This window comes from Cavia porcellus, unplaced genomic scaffold (genome assembly GCF_034190915.1).
Source record: "Cavia porcellus strain 051 isolate PalLab524CR breed Dunkin Hartley unplaced genomic scaffold, mCavPor4.1 scaffold_14, whole genome shotgun sequence".
Classification (NCBI taxonomy): domain Eukaryota; kingdom Metazoa; phylum Chordata; class Mammalia; order Rodentia; family Caviidae; genus Cavia; species Cavia porcellus.
Genome location: NW_026947497.1, coordinates 74,204,607 through 74,221,822, shown reverse-complemented (window position 1 = coordinate 74,221,822; position 17,216 = coordinate 74,204,607). Strand labels below are relative to the sequence as shown.

General features: G+C 40.8%; 1 protein-coding gene across 4 annotated transcripts in view; it reads right to left on the bottom strand.

Annotated features, from left to right (window-relative positions):
- Opa1 (OPA1 mitochondrial dynamin like GTPase) overlaps positions 1-17,216 on the bottom strand; it is a 74,504-nt gene that overhangs the window by 25,593 nt on the left and 31,695 nt on the right. For all 4 annotated transcript variants that reach the window (XM_005006878.4, XM_063261245.1, XM_063261244.1 and 1 more), the window contains 9 exons: positions 14,775-14,847; positions 14,605-14,677; positions 13,622-13,737; positions 12,756-12,820; positions 11,968-12,044; positions 6,437-6,602; positions 4,461-4,613; positions 2,625-2,733; positions 2,078-2,157 (listed from right to left, as the gene is read on the bottom strand). In XM_005006878.4, the coding sequence (XP_005006935.1) occupies positions 2,078-2,157; positions 2,625-2,733; positions 4,461-4,613; positions 6,437-6,602; positions 11,968-12,044; positions 12,756-12,820; positions 13,622-13,737; positions 14,605-14,677; positions 14,775-14,847 (912 nt within the window). The remainder of the gene's footprint in view (positions 1-2,077; positions 2,158-2,624; positions 2,734-4,460; positions 4,614-6,436; positions 6,603-11,967; positions 12,045-12,755; positions 12,821-13,621; positions 13,738-14,604; positions 14,678-14,774; positions 14,848-17,216) is intronic.

Below are 17,216 nucleotides of genomic sequence, written 5' to 3'. Positions count from 1 at the left end.
CTCGCACACTTTTAGTCAGCCTACAGTAGGAAGGCAATCTCGCCCAGTCTGTTTCTGCAGCTGTGCCTATTCCAAGCGCCTCTCCTGGCAGCTGCACTTAACCTTCCAAACACAACTTCTCACCCATCTGTCCTGGCCATTAGTCTTGCTCAGGTATGGCGAGAATGCTTCAAAGGGTGGGAATTTTCTAGAAAACTAATGAAAAAGTAACAGGGAATTGTGATAGATTTCTCATCTTTAACACAGGAAAATCTTAGGCTTCTTTCCCTGCTAAATCTAGTCACACAAAAGACAGGAGGACTCACTACACAGCTGCTTACACTTACAACCCAAGATCTGGGGACACCCTCAGTCCCTTCCAGAATCCATGTCTCACTGTGACCTCCAGGTCTGAAGCCCAGATCACTGGCTTACAATGGCACTGGGAGAGGAGGAGCAACATCAGAGGAGGCTGCCGCAGCCATGATGCCGTCTGTTAAACGCACAGGGCGTGATGCTATCTTCTAAGGAAATGGATCACAGACAAGCTCCTCCTGGTGATGCTGATGCGCCCTCCTTCTACAGTCCAAACATGGCTTCCATTCCACATCAGCCTGGCTCTCCTGCATGCTGCTCTGAAACTCTGGGGGAAGAAGACTTTTCTTTGGCGGGCTCCCAGCTTCCTCTTCTGGGCTCACTGATCCTCTGCACTGACCTTTAATTCTTTTGCCTTTCTTGAAGGGAATCTCCTGTGTTCAATTTCTGGTGAAAAATAACCCATAACCAAGACTCCTTTCTCTCCACAGGTGCTTGGCCAAAGCATATTTACTACCCTAGTGGTTGAGGCAAATTCTGCTCTTGTTGATTGTTCTTAAGGCTTTAGGCCCAGTTTCACTGAGCACTGAAGGCCAGATGCCATTTTTCTCTTGAGTTTATCTGCCTTACGCCAGCTCTTTCTAATCAATTCTTCCTGTCTAGAAGCCAGAAACCTGACAGGTCCCCTAGAAACTCTTGTGTGGGGGACATCCTGCTCTCAGCCAGCCGAACGGCAGAGATAACTGACACACCCGGAACAGGCCTGGTCCAGTCCCTTCCTCTTCCCTGTCTCCTCTGCAGGCTCTTAGGGACTCGTTTTCCACAAAAATCACAGCAGCAGGGAGAAAAGAGGAAGAAAGGGAGAGAAGGAAAAGTGTTTCAAGTTGAGACATCTGATACGGAACTTATGAGATGAGAAATGTGGGGAACCAGAGGATTGATGACATAATTTACCTCACTATATTTAAAATGAAAACATATGTTTAAAAAAGGAGATATCCTGTGGTAATTTTTCATTCTGTTTACCTCCTCTCCTAATTTTTTCCTTTTTTGGGTTCCTTTTCTAGAAGTGGATGGATTCAAGGAGCAAAGGAAATAACACAAAGTAGGCTGGATGCCAACTCTTTCTATTCACTACCTCTTCGTTTATAGGTTCTACATTCTACTTGGACTCTTTGACGTGAGGAATGACACAGCGGCATGACACTGAATGCTGGACAGGAAGAGAAACCACAATACAGACGGTGTAGAAAGGGGGTAAGGCCTTTACATTTACCTGCAGTTTACTAACTTTTAAAGTTAATTATTCTTTAGCTTTACAATTTTGCAGAAGTGCCCATTAAATGACTATTAAAAGAATGAATTCTACAATTCTACCTTCTTTGAATTTTTATACATATTTCCCAAATCTAGGAAAAAAATAAAAAAGCATAAAGTAATTTAAGTAGACTACCAACAGAAAAATCCAGAGGTAGAAAAATCATTATATCCTTTTCTTCCTACTTACATTCACTGTACATCCTCTGAAATCACTGTTATTTTTTCTGTTTGTAAGTTTTGACTTTTTAAAATCTCATATAGGGAACTGAGATGAACAAAGTACTTGACTCTAAAAGGGTCTGTTTCATGTCTCTTATCAGCAAAGTTACTTCACTTTTTAAATCACTTTCTTAGATATCTGAAATTCCTAAGGTTTGTCTAGGGTCAGGCAAAGGCTGTGGTCTAAGGCTTGACCTAAGAGGAACCAGTCTGCATCATTAGGAAACCAGAGCTTTGCTATTACCTGTTCTTGGGTCCTGTTCTTCCAGTACAGCCACCTCTTTTTCCAATCTGGACCTATCATGTTTTCAATTGCATTTTCAGCTATAAAAATTATACACATGAATCAGAATTTTGTCATTTACTATGGACACATAACTACACAGTGGTCTTACAAGTAATAGTGGTCTTAGCTATTTGTAAGTGCTATGCCAATTCAAAATCAGCTGAAGTAAAAGAAATAATTACATGGTACATGTATAAGAAAACTACAGACAGCATGTGTTTGATAGCTACGAAAAGCACAACTGTCTGCAACATCCCGGAAGGGCTGTAGCAAACGCAGTGTTCTGAAGTATAACATTGTAGACCCTGAGAGCGCACTCGAGTCACGTGTCCAATTCATCTAATGGTAAAGTAGTCATGAAGTAACAGAAACTTCCCACAAGTCACACCTAACTCATAGGTGAGGAAAGCGCCCAAGTGCCAGTCAGCACCTAACCGATGTCTGCTGAGGGGCACAGCGCCCAGTGCTACGAATGCCGAGCCCCGCAGCCCGCAGCCCTGCTTACTGTCTCTGAGCCGAGCCTGGAGCGCTTCTTCCATGAAGTAGATAGCCGCGTCCCACTGCTGCTTGTCGGATATGGAGCGGTCCTCCAGTGCGTTGTGCTGAATAACCCTCTGCAATGGCAGGACAGAACAGGCTCGTGTGCTTCTGTGCTCTCAGAAGCTTACCGCACACACAGCTCAGTAAGTGTCCGAGGTCACACAGTATCTCCCTCCAATACAAATGCAGGCGTGCCTTTCTTTCTTTCTTCTCTTTGTGTTTTTGGAGACAATGTCTCCCTATGTAATCCAGGCTGCCTGAAATCACTATGTAGCCTAGGCTGGCCTTGAACTCAGGGTGATCCTCCTGCCTCAGTCTCCCGAGTGTGGGTTTGCCTGGCATGTACCACCGTGCCTGGCCAGGAGTGCCTTTTTTATGCCTGCCTGTCACATTTCTATCTGAAAAATAAGCAGTGTAGATTCTCTCTTGGCCCAAATTAAACAAGTAAACTATGACAGAAAATACAAAGAGAGATACGGAGATAGGTATACTGTATATCTAACTACATACAATACCATTCCCAGAAGCCCAATATTTAAGGGCTAAAGATTTAGATCATCTTTACCTCTCCTTTCCCTCACATGCACTATGCAGTAACATTTTCAAAATGAAAGAGGAAAAAAATTACCATTTTCCCACTATTGACAGCAACAGAAATTTTTTGTGTGTGTGGTAAATTCTTGGAAAGTCTAGATGTAAATATTAGCTGTTTATTACAACTGATAACTGGTTTCCAAATTTCATAACTTTTTTTTCTTTTGGCACTAGAGATTAGTCTTACTAACTGCAGATTAGCCTGAAACTTGCAATCCTCCTGCCTCAGCCTCCAAAGCAGCTACCATTAAAAGTTGTGTGCCACCAGGCCTGGCTCAAATTTTGTAACTTTTGAGTGAATGAACGAAAATGACACCATTGTCTCAGAAAGCCAGTCTTTAAGGCACTTAACACAAATAAATATGTTTTTCAAACATCAATATAAACATTTCTTCAAAACAAAATTATCAATCAGGCATGCTGATGCAGGTCTATAATCCCAGCATTCAGGGTGGCTGAGGCAGGAGAATCTAAAGTTTGAGCCCATCATGGTCAGTTGTGTGAGATTCTGTTTCCAACAGTAAACTTAGAAAAAAGAAAAAGCAAAAAAAAAAAGAAAAGAAAAAATAAAGGAAGGGCTGGAGATGAAGCTCACTGTGAAGGTTCTAGATTCAATCCCCAAAAGAAAACAATACAAAACAAAAAAACCCAAAACAACCTATTGGCTCATGGCAAACTGCGTACTTTTCAAGCAAACTGCTCAATCCTTTCATTTAACAGTACATCTTGTGGCTCTCCCAGCTGAGCAGGAGGCTACTGAAGGTTTAATGGTGGGAGTGGGTCAGCAGGTAGTGAGGTCAGAGTGGCTTTGCTGTCAGCCAGAGTAGCCTGCACTCCCCACTCTGCCAGTGGCAGTCCCAGGACTGGTTACGGACTAAGAGCGATGCACAGCACAGTTTTTGACACCCAGGATTCACCACCGCTGAGAGGCGCTATAGTTGCAGACTCGCCTGTCTACAGACAGGCCCGGAAAGACTAACGGATGGCAACTGTGCAAGTTTATGTAGCCTACTTATCGTGGAACTCTGTTTTTCTTTCAACTGACAGCCAAGAAGGAAACAGTACAAGAAGGGAAAATGTTAAAGGGCTGCTTACGATTATAAATCTGTTGCTATCCTTTTACAGTCATGTAGAAACAGCCTCCTGTGAAAGAACATCAGCTCGGACAGTTATTTTTCGAATGATGTTGACATCGTAAATGACATACCAAGCTGTCCTCTGCAAAGTCATTCCACTTGTGGCGCTTAATACTTTCCTCCTTAACAGCTTCTTTAAGTTTATCAAATATGTCATCGTGTTCTTTTCCTTTCGGTTCCGTCATGAAGCGGGCAAATTCTCCTTGTAGGGTCTCCCAAGCAACCTAAAATTATTTAAAAAGAAAAAAAGCTGCCACTATACTACATACTTTTAATATATAACATGAAAAATAACACATGCATATAACATGAAAAATAACACATGAATTGAAGCCAAAGAGATGTGATAAATCAGCTATTCAGAAAATACACATGAAAGTATGTAAATATACAGGTCAATATGGTCTAGAGATCTCGCACTGGTATTGAGTGGAGCAGATTTAAATTTGGGGTCTTGATGTGCTTTGTTAGACAAGCACAGTGGTTTAAATTTTAAAAATTATTTGTCAACATTTAAAGATCAAGAGACCACATAGAGGCACCTAGGTTTCTAGTGTATTTTAGCACCATGGAAACAGGCGCATGGCAGCCTGGTGAAGCCAAGTGGGCACCCACATTTGGAAGTGCACTGCAAGCCTGGCTCCAGGCTCAATTTTACTTTGCCCTGCAAGGCTGCCGAGCCTGTCTGCTTGTTCCACATTGTAAAAGGGAGACTGGTTTTTAGTTATGAAGTCAGGTGTCTTATCTTTGCCTTTAGGCAAAGATAAAAGTTCTAAACAGAGCTAAGTAGTACTCAGCTTTGTGTTAGTGCTAACTTGTAATTATCTGAAGAGTGAAGAGAAAACATGGTGGCAAAACTCACTAAACTTAGTTATGACTTAGTAGTAGTGCCTTTGAAGCATGAGACTTTATATTTACCCCACTGTCATTTTAAACACAAAGAAACTACGGTATACAGACAGGTAATTGCCCCCAAACACACAGTGAGTGATGGGGTGAGTACTCAATCTGCATGTCCTAACCCTAGCCTGGTGACATCCTTCCTACTGCTCCTAAGGCTGAGGGTACGAAGTGCCAGGAGACCAAATCAGTACACTTTTTATGAGCACTTCTGCTGCCTGAGCCTTACGCTAGGAAAACACCTGCTCAGAGGACAGGGCCCAGAAGACAGGGAGGGCAGCAAGGGGAGCTGGCGCACTTAGATGTGCTGAGACCAAGGTTCAGCAGCATGCACCTCAGGCAGACAGGATGCAGCAGTTCTTAGAGGGAGAAACTGGAGGAAGTGCTAGGAACAGGCCTGGAGCAGGACAGTCCAGGAGTGAGGTCACACCTCAGGGCTCAGACATTGACACTTCCAGCACCGCCCGTGAGCACCAATTCAGTGAGCAGCTCACACAGAGCACAGGACAACTGACTCGTAGCTAGAATGCACTACGTAATGTGCAGGACAGATCCACCTAGATAACCAGATACTATCAGAATCACTGAACCCTCACTACAATGCTGTAAGATAGGCAGTATCACCCCTGCTTTTTGATGAGGAAATAAAGATTGAAAGCAACTAGCCCAAAGATCACACAGCTAATAAGTAGGAGAGTCCAGATGCATGAGCAACAAAAAATGGATTCCAAAAGTATTTTTTCGTAACTCCCAGTTAATGTGGCAGGATCCTAACAACATGATTATGTAAGTATAACCAATCCCTGTGGAACATTAACAAATAAAATGACTGATCCATTAAGCATTTTCCTTATATCATCTCAATCCACAGAAGTTGAAAATATTTCACACTAAAGCAAATTTTGCTGGCTTTCTTAGATATTATATTCGGAAGAACTAACATCCTTGACCAATTAGTACATTTTCCCAACTTGTAACTGGCAGCAGTGTTTCGGTTAGTCCCAGTACAGAGGAGAGGGACAAAGTGGAATTGGAATACACAGCCCAAAAGAAAAGATAGCGGCTGTGATGAGAATAAACCTGCAAGCACAGCGCCTACTCCCTTCAGGTGCCGTTTCTTACCCATCTAATTAAATTAGATCCTAACCTCTACTGCTTTATTGGGAAGCTGCTTATCAGTCCACTGTTTAAGCTTGATATCCACTGTAGTATTAAAAGTTCCTGAATTCATGGTTTGTGCAGCTGGAAGATAGATGTTTTCAATCACATGAGTTGATACTCTTTCCCACAAAGACTGTTGAAGGATTTCCTCCCTGAAATTAAAAAAATAATCTTTCAGGAACATCAAATCAAAGTCTTTAATAGCAGCTTGATTGAAGTATCAGTTGCACATATTTATGGTTTGATGTGGGTAAACATCTGTGAATACAGCAATTAACATAGAAAACGTGTCACAACCCCCAAAGGTGTAATGACTTGATCTGCCATCACTATGATTGATTTGTATTTTCTACAATTTTCCGTGACTGCAACCCCAAAGCATGTACTCAGGTACTTTTTTGTCCTTTTTCTTTCATCCAGCAAAGCTGGCATAATTATTTTAAAATTAATCATATTGTATACATTCATATTTCACTTATTTTTACTGCTGAGTAGGACGCCATTGTATGAATTTGTTTACCCATCCACTTGCTTATGGCCTCTTGGGCTGTCTCCAGTTGTTGGCTGTTGTAAATAACTGTTATGGCAATACACTTATAAATTTCTGTTTGGATATATGTTGTTACTCTTGGATAAATATGTAAGAGCCGAATGGTTGGGTCACAAGGGAAGTATATATTTAACTTTTTAAGATACTACTGGACGGTTTTCCAAATGGTTGCATCATTTTACATTCCCACTGGCAGAGAATGAAAGCCCTAGACCCTCTCATTCTTGAAAACACTTGGTATGAAGTCTTTCCCTTCACCTATTCTAGTAGATTTGCAGTGGCAATTCACTATGGTTTACAGTTACCTAATGACTGATCATTCTGAGACTCTTTTCATGCTGTTATTTGCCTAGTATTAACACACGATGCTTATGTTTCTGTTGCGAGGTCCAAGCCTGAAAACTTTTGTTTTTGGCGGTACTGGCTGACTGAATCCGGGACCTCCACACTAAGCTACACTGCCAGACTCCACCAAACCTTGTTTTATGTTTTATGTTTTATGTTTTGAGAGTAGGTATCTTGATTATTTTTCTCTTATTGCTGAGACAAAATACAAACCACCCAAAATTAAAGGAAAGGTTTATTTAGCTCACAGTTTATGGAGGACTCAGTCTATAATCAGCTGGCTCCAAAGAAGGGTGGCAAGGCAGAAGACAGCAAAAGCAGCAAGAGCCAAAGGGAGAACAAGTCTCTTTTCCTGCCTTATACTGTATGCAGGCTAACCCCCATCTTCCTCTTGGGGCAGGCAGAGCACTAACACCACCTCCAGGTCCCCTCCAGGCTCTCTCCAGGCCCTCTCCTGGCCCTCTCCTGGCCATCCTCTTGGACAGGCTGATGTTTACAATATCAGGACCCTGGCCTCCTGGTGAATCATTCAGTTAAATTCTAAGTTGACACAGTGAACAAACACATCCTAGAGAGGTAAAGGTATACCCTCTAAACCCTTGGATGTAGAATTACTTAGGGAATTACTTAGTTAAGCTTTTAGACTTCTCAAGTTGACACAATGTATCAGCCATTACCCTGAGTCTTGTTAAATAACTAAATGGCCCAGGTGGGCTCCCATTTGTGATCCTCCTACTTCCCCAGTGCTGGGATTACAGGTGCATGCCATCACACCTGGTCAAGACTAAAAACTATTAGCCAAAACTTTTGTACTTTATCAGACCACATCACATAGCATAGAAACAGACACTGCTAGGTTGACTATGTCAACATTTCATGATTAAGATAACAACATATAAAAGATAATAAAGTAAAAAGGCTTTGCCTCAAAAGACATCTTTTAGCTGAGCCCAGTGGCACATGCCTGTGATCCTACACTGAAGAGGCTACGGCAGGAGTATCTCCACAAGTTCAAGGCCAACCTGGGCTACATAATGAGTCCAAGGCCAGCCTGAATACCCTAATGAGCAAAAAAAGAAAAAAGAAAAAAAAGAAGAACCTTTAAAGCAAATCTCTAAGAAAAAGACAACTACAGCGATTAAGGAAAAATCCTAAAACGTTTATTTTGTTTTCCATTAATTAAAGTCTACTACAATAAAATATCACAGATAAAAACAAAAACAAAAGCCTAAACTGTATGGTTTATCAGGGTCAATCTTTTGTTTTGAACAGGGTCTTGCTATGTAGTTCAGGCTGACCTTGCACTCAGGACAATCCTCCTGCCTCAGCCTTCCAAGTGCTGGGATTACATGTGTGTGTCACCGCATCCTGCGGTCAATCTTAGAAGTAACCTCAACTGTGCAGGACGCAGCCACAGTACTCAGGTAGCAGAAATGTTCCTGCTGCCCCTAAGCCAATGGCACTGTCCTGGGGAAGCAGAATCTATACTGCAAACAACCCCACCCCACTAAACAGTCTGTGCAAACCCAAGTGCCCTGAACAAAGCACTCGGCTGCTGGCTTCACCTCACAAATCTTTACCATAACCAGAAAATGAAGGAATATGAGCAGAGGCTGTGTCTGAGGTCTGAAGGAGTTCCTGACATCATGTGGGAGAATTTAAGAAGGAAGATGGGAGACAAGGAGCTTGGCAGGGCCTGCGCCTCAGACTTTAAACCAAGTTCAGGAAGATTTCTGAACAGAAGCCCAGGATCCAGCCTCTGACACCAGGATTCTTCTGTCCCTGCTTCAGAACAGAGCCGGTTTGTAATTTCTTCCCAGGGAGTGCGTGGGCCAGGAATCTACACCCCATACTCTCCAAGGAAACTGTGACAAAACTGCAGCCAGTGCAGTCCTGACAAGCTGCTGCTCCCGATCTGTGGCAGGGCCACTGCCACCTGTCCTTACCGGCCTCCCCTGCCCTTTCACCACGGAGCTGCTGTCTTTGTCCCAGACTCCTGCTGCTCTTCTCTATCACAATTTGCATCGTTTTCCCAACAAGTGAACCACCTCACATCCTCACTCTCCTCCCCTGGTCTTTGCACCTTCAAATTCTCTGGCTCTCCCTTATGCAGCCGAATGTGCTTCAGAGTTAGTAAGGGAGAACCGCGTCCTCACTTCACAGTCTCTGTGAGGTCAGCAGTCCTCAACTGGCCCCTCAGAGCTTCCGTACTTGCGCCTGCCTGCCGGGTTGCACCCTATTAGCTGCTCATCACCAGTTTCCCCAGCATGTGTCCCGCATGCTTGGACTTACAGGAGTCACTGCCATCCAGGGATAACACCCAGAATTACACAAAATGCACGTAATGCTGTGGTTTTGTTATCTTCTTCATCCCCAAGAACTTTACCCACACTTCACTTTAAAGAAAAAAAATCTTTTTAAAATGAAATTTTTTTCTTTTAAAGGAGCGAACTTACAGAACATAATTTCAATCAGTACAGAGAAAGTACTAAGTCCCTATGATACCTCTTTGAGGAGGCAACCACTTTCCAGTTTATCATTTAAAAATATAATACCTACATAATTGTTTATATGGGTGTGTGCATTTACACAGTGGGTCATATCACCAATATCGATAAACTTTTTAAACTTACAAGTATATTGTATATAGTGTCGCATGTCAATATACTAATTTTTCAATTGTGCAGAGTAATTTACTCTATCAGTAAACTAAATACTATGTAACTCCAAATAAAAAACATGAATTGTCCTATTTTTAACATCTGTAAACAAAACCATGGTGAGGCCTGTAAGTTTTGTCAAGTATGCCTTTGTTTCCATATATTTCTAGCAATGCATACCAGATATGTGTATTCACTACTTATGAGCTCTTCATTTTTTTTTTTTTTTTTCTGGTACTGGGGATCAAACCCATGACTGTGTGCAAGTCAGGCAGATGCTTAGGCTGCTGAGCTAAATCCCCCACTGCACTTGGTTTCTAAAAGGTTTGCTGTCACTGCCTTAGACCTTGCATGTTTAATACATGACATTCATCCTCTGGGCTTGCTTCAGGGTAGGCATGATTTGATTTTAGGGCTACTCCATCCAAACAAAACTAACCTTTCCATTTGATGGTGCCAGAAATTAATTTGCAGAAGGATCACATTTTTCCTATCTGAAACAGCGTTGAATGTTTTAATCATTTTTGATGTACATAACATCACACATAACCTAAAAAGATAATTAGTACTATACTCTTTCAACACATACACACCCTAGTTATCTGTGTATGTCTTACAACTTCCAAAGCTAACTGACTTTACACATTTCTCTTTTTGGATAAGGCAAGATTAAAAATGGGCAAACACTGACTCCTTGAGGAGAGATGAGGGATCATCACTGGCATGCCGGAAGAAGAAACAAACTGACACGAAGAAACTAGGGAGAACAAATTCAAACCTAAGGATCAGGCCCTTGTGTTTTGAGTCAGTGGTGACAACCTTTAACTGGCTGAACAAATACAAAAGGTACCAAAGTATAGCTCTGTTTCAAGAATAGTAAGTTCTTAAAAACACAGACTTCATTAGGGATGAAGAATTGGTTAATTAAAATATCAAAAAAACTTCAAAACTATACTCAGCACATTTGCAGTACATATAGTCTATTTGTTTGCAATGCTGTATTCCAACAAATTTAAAAATGTTGGTTTCCATAAAACTAAGTAGAAAGTGATAGTTTGCCTTAAGAAAGGCCTGATGAGAATTTTTCAAAGGATGCATTCACTTGCTTTTAAAAACACTTAAATAGGATTAAATTCAAAACGTGATTTGTATACAATACAGTGAGCACATATTAACAAAAAGCGCCCAACTATTCTTACTTTAAAATGAGAATCTGAAAATACATACTGCTCTCTTTTATAAACCAAGTTTCTCTGGTTTTGTGCTCTATGGTTACTCTAACAATAATCACCAGACCCAACTGAAAGCACAATTTTATGAAACTTCTCTTGAAATGATTTTATAGAAATCATGACTATGGATTTATTAAATAAAAGATAAAGAAAACACAAAGATGAATGCAGATGTAAAAAGAACACAAAGTTACTGTCATGGCTTGGATCTGAAAGGGCCTCCGAAGGCTCATGTGTTTGGAAGGTGATTAAAGGCCGGGGGCCACACCTGATGCACTGTTAAGAGATGGGGCCCAGGTGGAGGTGTGGGTGACCTGGGGGTTTACTTTCCTCACTGCTCCTCCCTTCTCTCACTGCTGCCTGGCCAACACAGTGTGAGCAGCTTTCCTCCACGACAGTCCCTTCCACTGTGCCACTGCTGCATGAACACCCGCCAACCATGGACTGAAATTTACGAACCTGTGAGCCAAAGTGAACCTCTAGGCCTTCAAACCGTACATACTGGTACTGTGCCACAGCAACGAGACAGTGCCAAGACATTTAGCTTAGGAATTCGGCCGGGTAGGCTACAGTAACAGCTATTTTGTAAAGTCATGCTTTTATCTTGCCTACTTTGAGGGTGACCAAAGGCAAAAATCATTCACTATTTGATCAATTTACATTTTAGTATTTCACTGTAACTCACATAGTAAAGTGGTTGAGACAAGGATAATAGCAGTCAAATACTCACCAATGTTTCGGTGTAACCTGGCTCAGACTGATAACTTCATCAAGGATCTCATTTTTAGCTTTTTCAAATAGTTCATTCTAGGCAATACAGATAGAAAGTAGTAAATTTGCTGTCATGATTTTAAGAGATAACCAAAGGGAAATCTTTGACATGAAGATCAGTTTGGTATAGGTTTGAACATGCAGGCATGTATTTCAAAAATGCTTTTCTAGTCTCATTCTTTCAGGAATATCATTAGCCAAATAAAGTAAAAGAAATTGATACAAATGTCCACCTTCCTCAATCCTGAATGGTATTTTTCACATAGCATTTGTTCACATAAGATTTCCACATAAGAAATGTTACATGAAAGTGTCAATACACAGTCAATTTAGCCTACCAGTAACAGTAAATTAACTCTGTGTTTTATAACTAATGATATTTTAAAATCGAAGAACAATATTTTGTTTCCACTAAATTAAGAGTACATTTCTGCACGGTAAATGCTCAGAAGGTAATGCATTATTTTAAAAATAGATTGTGTATTACTTCTATGATCGTTAAAGAATATTCTTTACCTTCTTAGAAAATATTTTAAACAGTGCTTTTGACAGCTTATGATTCCTAGTTGTCTTAAAATATTACATAACAAACAATTTAAATTACTGTAGAAGAGATAAATGTTCCTAGGTAGTTCTGGTCAATGCCAAAGCAATTTTAGCTTAACATATTTCTCTCATCAACATCAATTTCATTAGAATAAAGTAAATTAAGACATACACAAAATATATGAAGTACCCAAACATTACCCGGTCAAGTTCTCGCAGGCGAGGATAGTTATTCTTCCACTCAGTTTCAAGGTTAAAACGTGTTGCTGAGGAAGAAGAGATTATGTTCAGGTTTGATGGTTCTTCCCTTCCAGCTATGGAGGTTAATGGCTATCTTGCCTATCTTCTGTATTAACTGGATTTCAGAGGGTGTTCCTATGGCTTTTATACCCCAGGTTTTCAAAATCTTACAATTTCACCCTTGCAATAGCTAGCATTGATTCTGGTTTCATTTTACAAAGCCACAGCCACAGCAGTTTAGCAGGCTACATCTGAGGAATGGACTGTGGAGCCATACTGCTGAGATTCACATCTACCTGCTGTGACACTGGTGGTGTAAGTTACTTTGTACCTATGTCTTCTCTTCTGGAAAACAGGAATAAAGATAATACAATGTACCAAGAAGTGGGATAAATAAATCTTCCATGTGAAACCAAAGAGAGGGTGTGTTCCCATCAGATGACACCATGGAAGCAAAGCCTGGTGGGGGCAGTGTGGGGAGCAGCCAGGGAGCGGTGCACACAGCTGAAGCACAGGTGATCGGCTTCCCAGGGAGCTCCCTCCGTTCTCCCTATTAAAGAACCCATGTTCCCTGTAGTTCACTAATCTTTCTCACTGTCAGCACTGCAGACTGTCTGGTTGGTACTCTGCAATGGGCTCCCAGCAATGTTCCCTCTGAAAGAGGCAATCTAATGGAAGGGTTTCATTTTTCCAATTTCTACATATTGACTAATAGTAAATCAAAACTAAGCAACTATTAAAGGGAGTGAAAAATCTGATGGTTACTAAAGATTTTCAGCTCATACAAGTGTCTAAGTTTGTTTGCTTATTTTAAAACTTCAACTTACCCTTGAAGCTATCAGCCTGCTGTTCAACTGACTCTCGAACCATTTTCCAAAAGCAGTCTGATACGGCAAGGCTTAAGTTTCTTGTTGTCACTTGGTGTGCCTTGAGCATACTGGTTCTAGTTTTTAAAAAGTTAAAATATATTAAAGTGACAAAGGCACAGTAACTTATCACTGAGTTGGAGTGGCACTTGTGACAACAGACACAGTTATTTACACTGATCATACCAATGCCATGCAGTGAAATGCTCCGCAAGAAGAGAGTGTGTTCCACGTCTGAGCTGTCTAACAAGGTAACTGGCAGCCACATGGGCTACCCAGCCCTCGAAACGCATGGCTGCTGTGACTGAGGAAATGAATTTAAAACTTTACTGCATATTAACTATTTTGAAGTTTAATTACCACACAGGACATATCACTACAATATAGGACTGTGCAGTTCCACAGGCTTGGTTTCTTCTGAATATATACATCTCCAGACTATGTTTGCAAGAACTATTCTGATTTACTATATGAATCTACTTATCTATTTCCAGAGATGTTTTATATAAAACATTTCAGTTACCCTATTAGCCCTCCTTTTTGCTTTTTGGTTAGTACCTTATTTTCAGACAATTTCTATCAATATCGATTTAGGGATATTCCTTTGACACCTCTATTTTATCTTTCCTAATATAGTAAGAAATGTGTGGACATATTCTAAAACTAAAACATTAATTTTTAAAGAGATTCCTTCTTAAGTAAGTGCGTGCCATCTCTCTATGCCCATGTGTCTGGGCAGTTCATCTCACCCGCATGCTGCACATGCATGAGGCATAATAAACCGCTTCCAACTCTGCTGAAAGGTAGCTTAGAGCTGCTTATTAGATACAGACTGTTAGTCAAAGTTAAACTAAGTTGCAAAACATGAACTTTTAAGTGAATACAGTTCAATTTAAGCCATTGTCTCACTGTAAAATCTTTAAATATTTTAACAAGGTACCTACTTTAGGAGTTTTGAATTCTGAAAAAATTCCTCTTCATATTCTCGTATAGCTTCAATGCTTTCTGAGCTGTTTCCTACGGAAAGACAGCAACATTTTCACCAATAAAATGCATTATCTTAAAGAAAAAAAAATCCCATTAAATTACATTATAATAGTTCATCTTTGCATACCTTTTCCTGTTACAACAGCAAAATAGCCCAGAGCCTTCATTGGAAATAGCTTTCCTTCAATTATCTGCTGAATCTATTTTAAAAAGTGGGAAAAATAAATGTGAGATATAGACTTATGTAATTTTTAAAAGAATATATTATTCAGAGAGTAAAATAAGTACAATTACACAAATATGTTTATCAAAATACGCAGACTTATGTGAAAGCATTAGAATACAGTTGCTATTTGAGGAAAAATGAATGTATTCAATTTTACTATACTGACAATCTCTTGTGCAGATGCGTACCACAACACAACTCTGGAAAGATGGGGAGTGCTTTGGGGTCAGAGAGCCCACAGTCCCAACATGTGCTCTGCCACTCATTTGCTATAGGCCTGAAGTGACTGACTTTATGTTTCCAAAAGGGCTGCTGAGATTACGAGACACTCAGTACAGTGCCAGCCATAGAGATCACACTCAGTAAATGTCAGTGTTTATCATTTCCCCATAATTTCTTCAAATAACTAAATTCTAATCAAGGAGGATTAACTTTTATTATTTTGTCTGCCCCATTTCCCATTCTAATACTTGTATCCAACAGTTCTCAATTTCTGCAGGGTCAAATTTCCTTTTCTGAGAATGCACAAAATCAGACTTTATACCCTGAAAAAGTGCAGAGATCTATATTCATCTACATATGATGTAAAAGTTTCTACCCTCTGAGACACATTCAGATTAATCTGGAGTAAGAATCTCTCCATTAATGTGAGTTACCATCCACATGAATCCTGAATCTTTGACATAAAAAGCCTGCATTTCAAATGAAATTCAAACTGACTCTCCTAGAGAAGAGAAAGCATTGAAAGGAAAAGAGAGAAGGGAGCCCACTTTGCCCTCCTTTACTCCAGGACAATCTCCTACAGCAGGCCTCTCCCTTAAAAGCAAGGCAAGCAGAGACCAAGGGGGCCAGGAAGGAAGAGCTAACCCAGCAGCCTGAGATCCCTTAAAAAGCCCTGCCTGCCTTCGCCTGGTATCTGGGAGCTTAACTGGAAACAATCACCTACACTGACATAAAACTTTCCCTAAGAAACAGTGGCTCGTTGTGCAAGCAATATGTCTTGCACTGAACACCGCTTTTCTTTTGGGAGCCTGGAATTTGGTATGCTACGATGCTGACCTAACGCGCTTCTGAGAGAGGCCTCAGGTGCTGAGTCTCCTTGTCGCCAGGGATGAAACTGCCTGTGTGATTCTCCTGGAAGAGCACTCTGGGAAGCTTGGACTGGCTGCCTCCAGACTCCACCCCTTTTCCTTTGTTACTCTGCTTTGTACCCATTCACTGCAATGAATCTCAGGTGTTCCTACAACTGTGTGTGAGTCCTGCGAGCCCTTCTGGAGCAGATGTGTCCAATCTGTGGCCTACAGCTTGAACATACTTACATTACAAAAAAAAAATTTCTTAAAAAGAAGTTTTGTTACTTACATACATTAACTATGTTCTATGCGGCCTAAGGCAATTCTTCTTCACAGGCTAAGCACGATCCAGGCAAGCCAGCTGTGTCCAACTCATAGGGAATCAATAAATCTGGACTTGCCTGTCTGGGAGATCTCTGATGCAGAGGCACGGTCCCAGAAAGTGTGAGTGTAAGTGGAACAGAGCCCTTCTGCACAGCAGCAGTGGGGCAGGGTCCCTAATGTCTCAAGTTGTTCTATGGAAGATAACGGGATGATAATACTCAGAGATGATAGCCATTATAGACACAAGGCTTGTGCCAAGAAGCATTCCTATCACTTTACAACCTATGAGACAGTACCATTATTATCTCCAATTCTATCAGATGAGGATGGCTAAGTACTGAAAAGTTAACCTATCCAAGATAATATAGCTGGCAAATGGTAGGACCAGGAGTTGAAACTAAGCCAGCTGGCTGTAGATTCTATCCCTTAACCATCACCTTAGGCCTTTACAACTAATTAGAGAGCATGTTTTAAGTCAACACTTGCATCCTAACAAGACACATAATACTACCTTGCAATAAAACTCTTTTCTTGTTAAAGGAGGAGGAGGGAGGGAAGTTGCTGGAGACTTCAGCAATGTAATTATAAACACACAGATGGAGGTCACTGAACATTATGCATAGAACTCATAGACTTTCAGAAATGAAAATGGCCTTAGCCTAATCTAGTTCAACAGACTGATGAAGTGTACTCTGGACTGGCTAAATTCAGCAACCCGACCAGGCTGCATAAGAACACAGAGCCAGCAGGTGAGGAGCATAGGTAAAAGTGCTGGAGTCTAAGTTCAAATGCAGTGTCTTTTGTGTTACATAACAATCCGTTATACAGTCTTGAATAGAGAATGAAATTATACGAGCACTAGTTTATATATACCAACTAAAGGAAGAAAGAAGGAAGGAAACCAGTGAAGTCAGGGACTACATGTCAGCATATACTTATTATTATG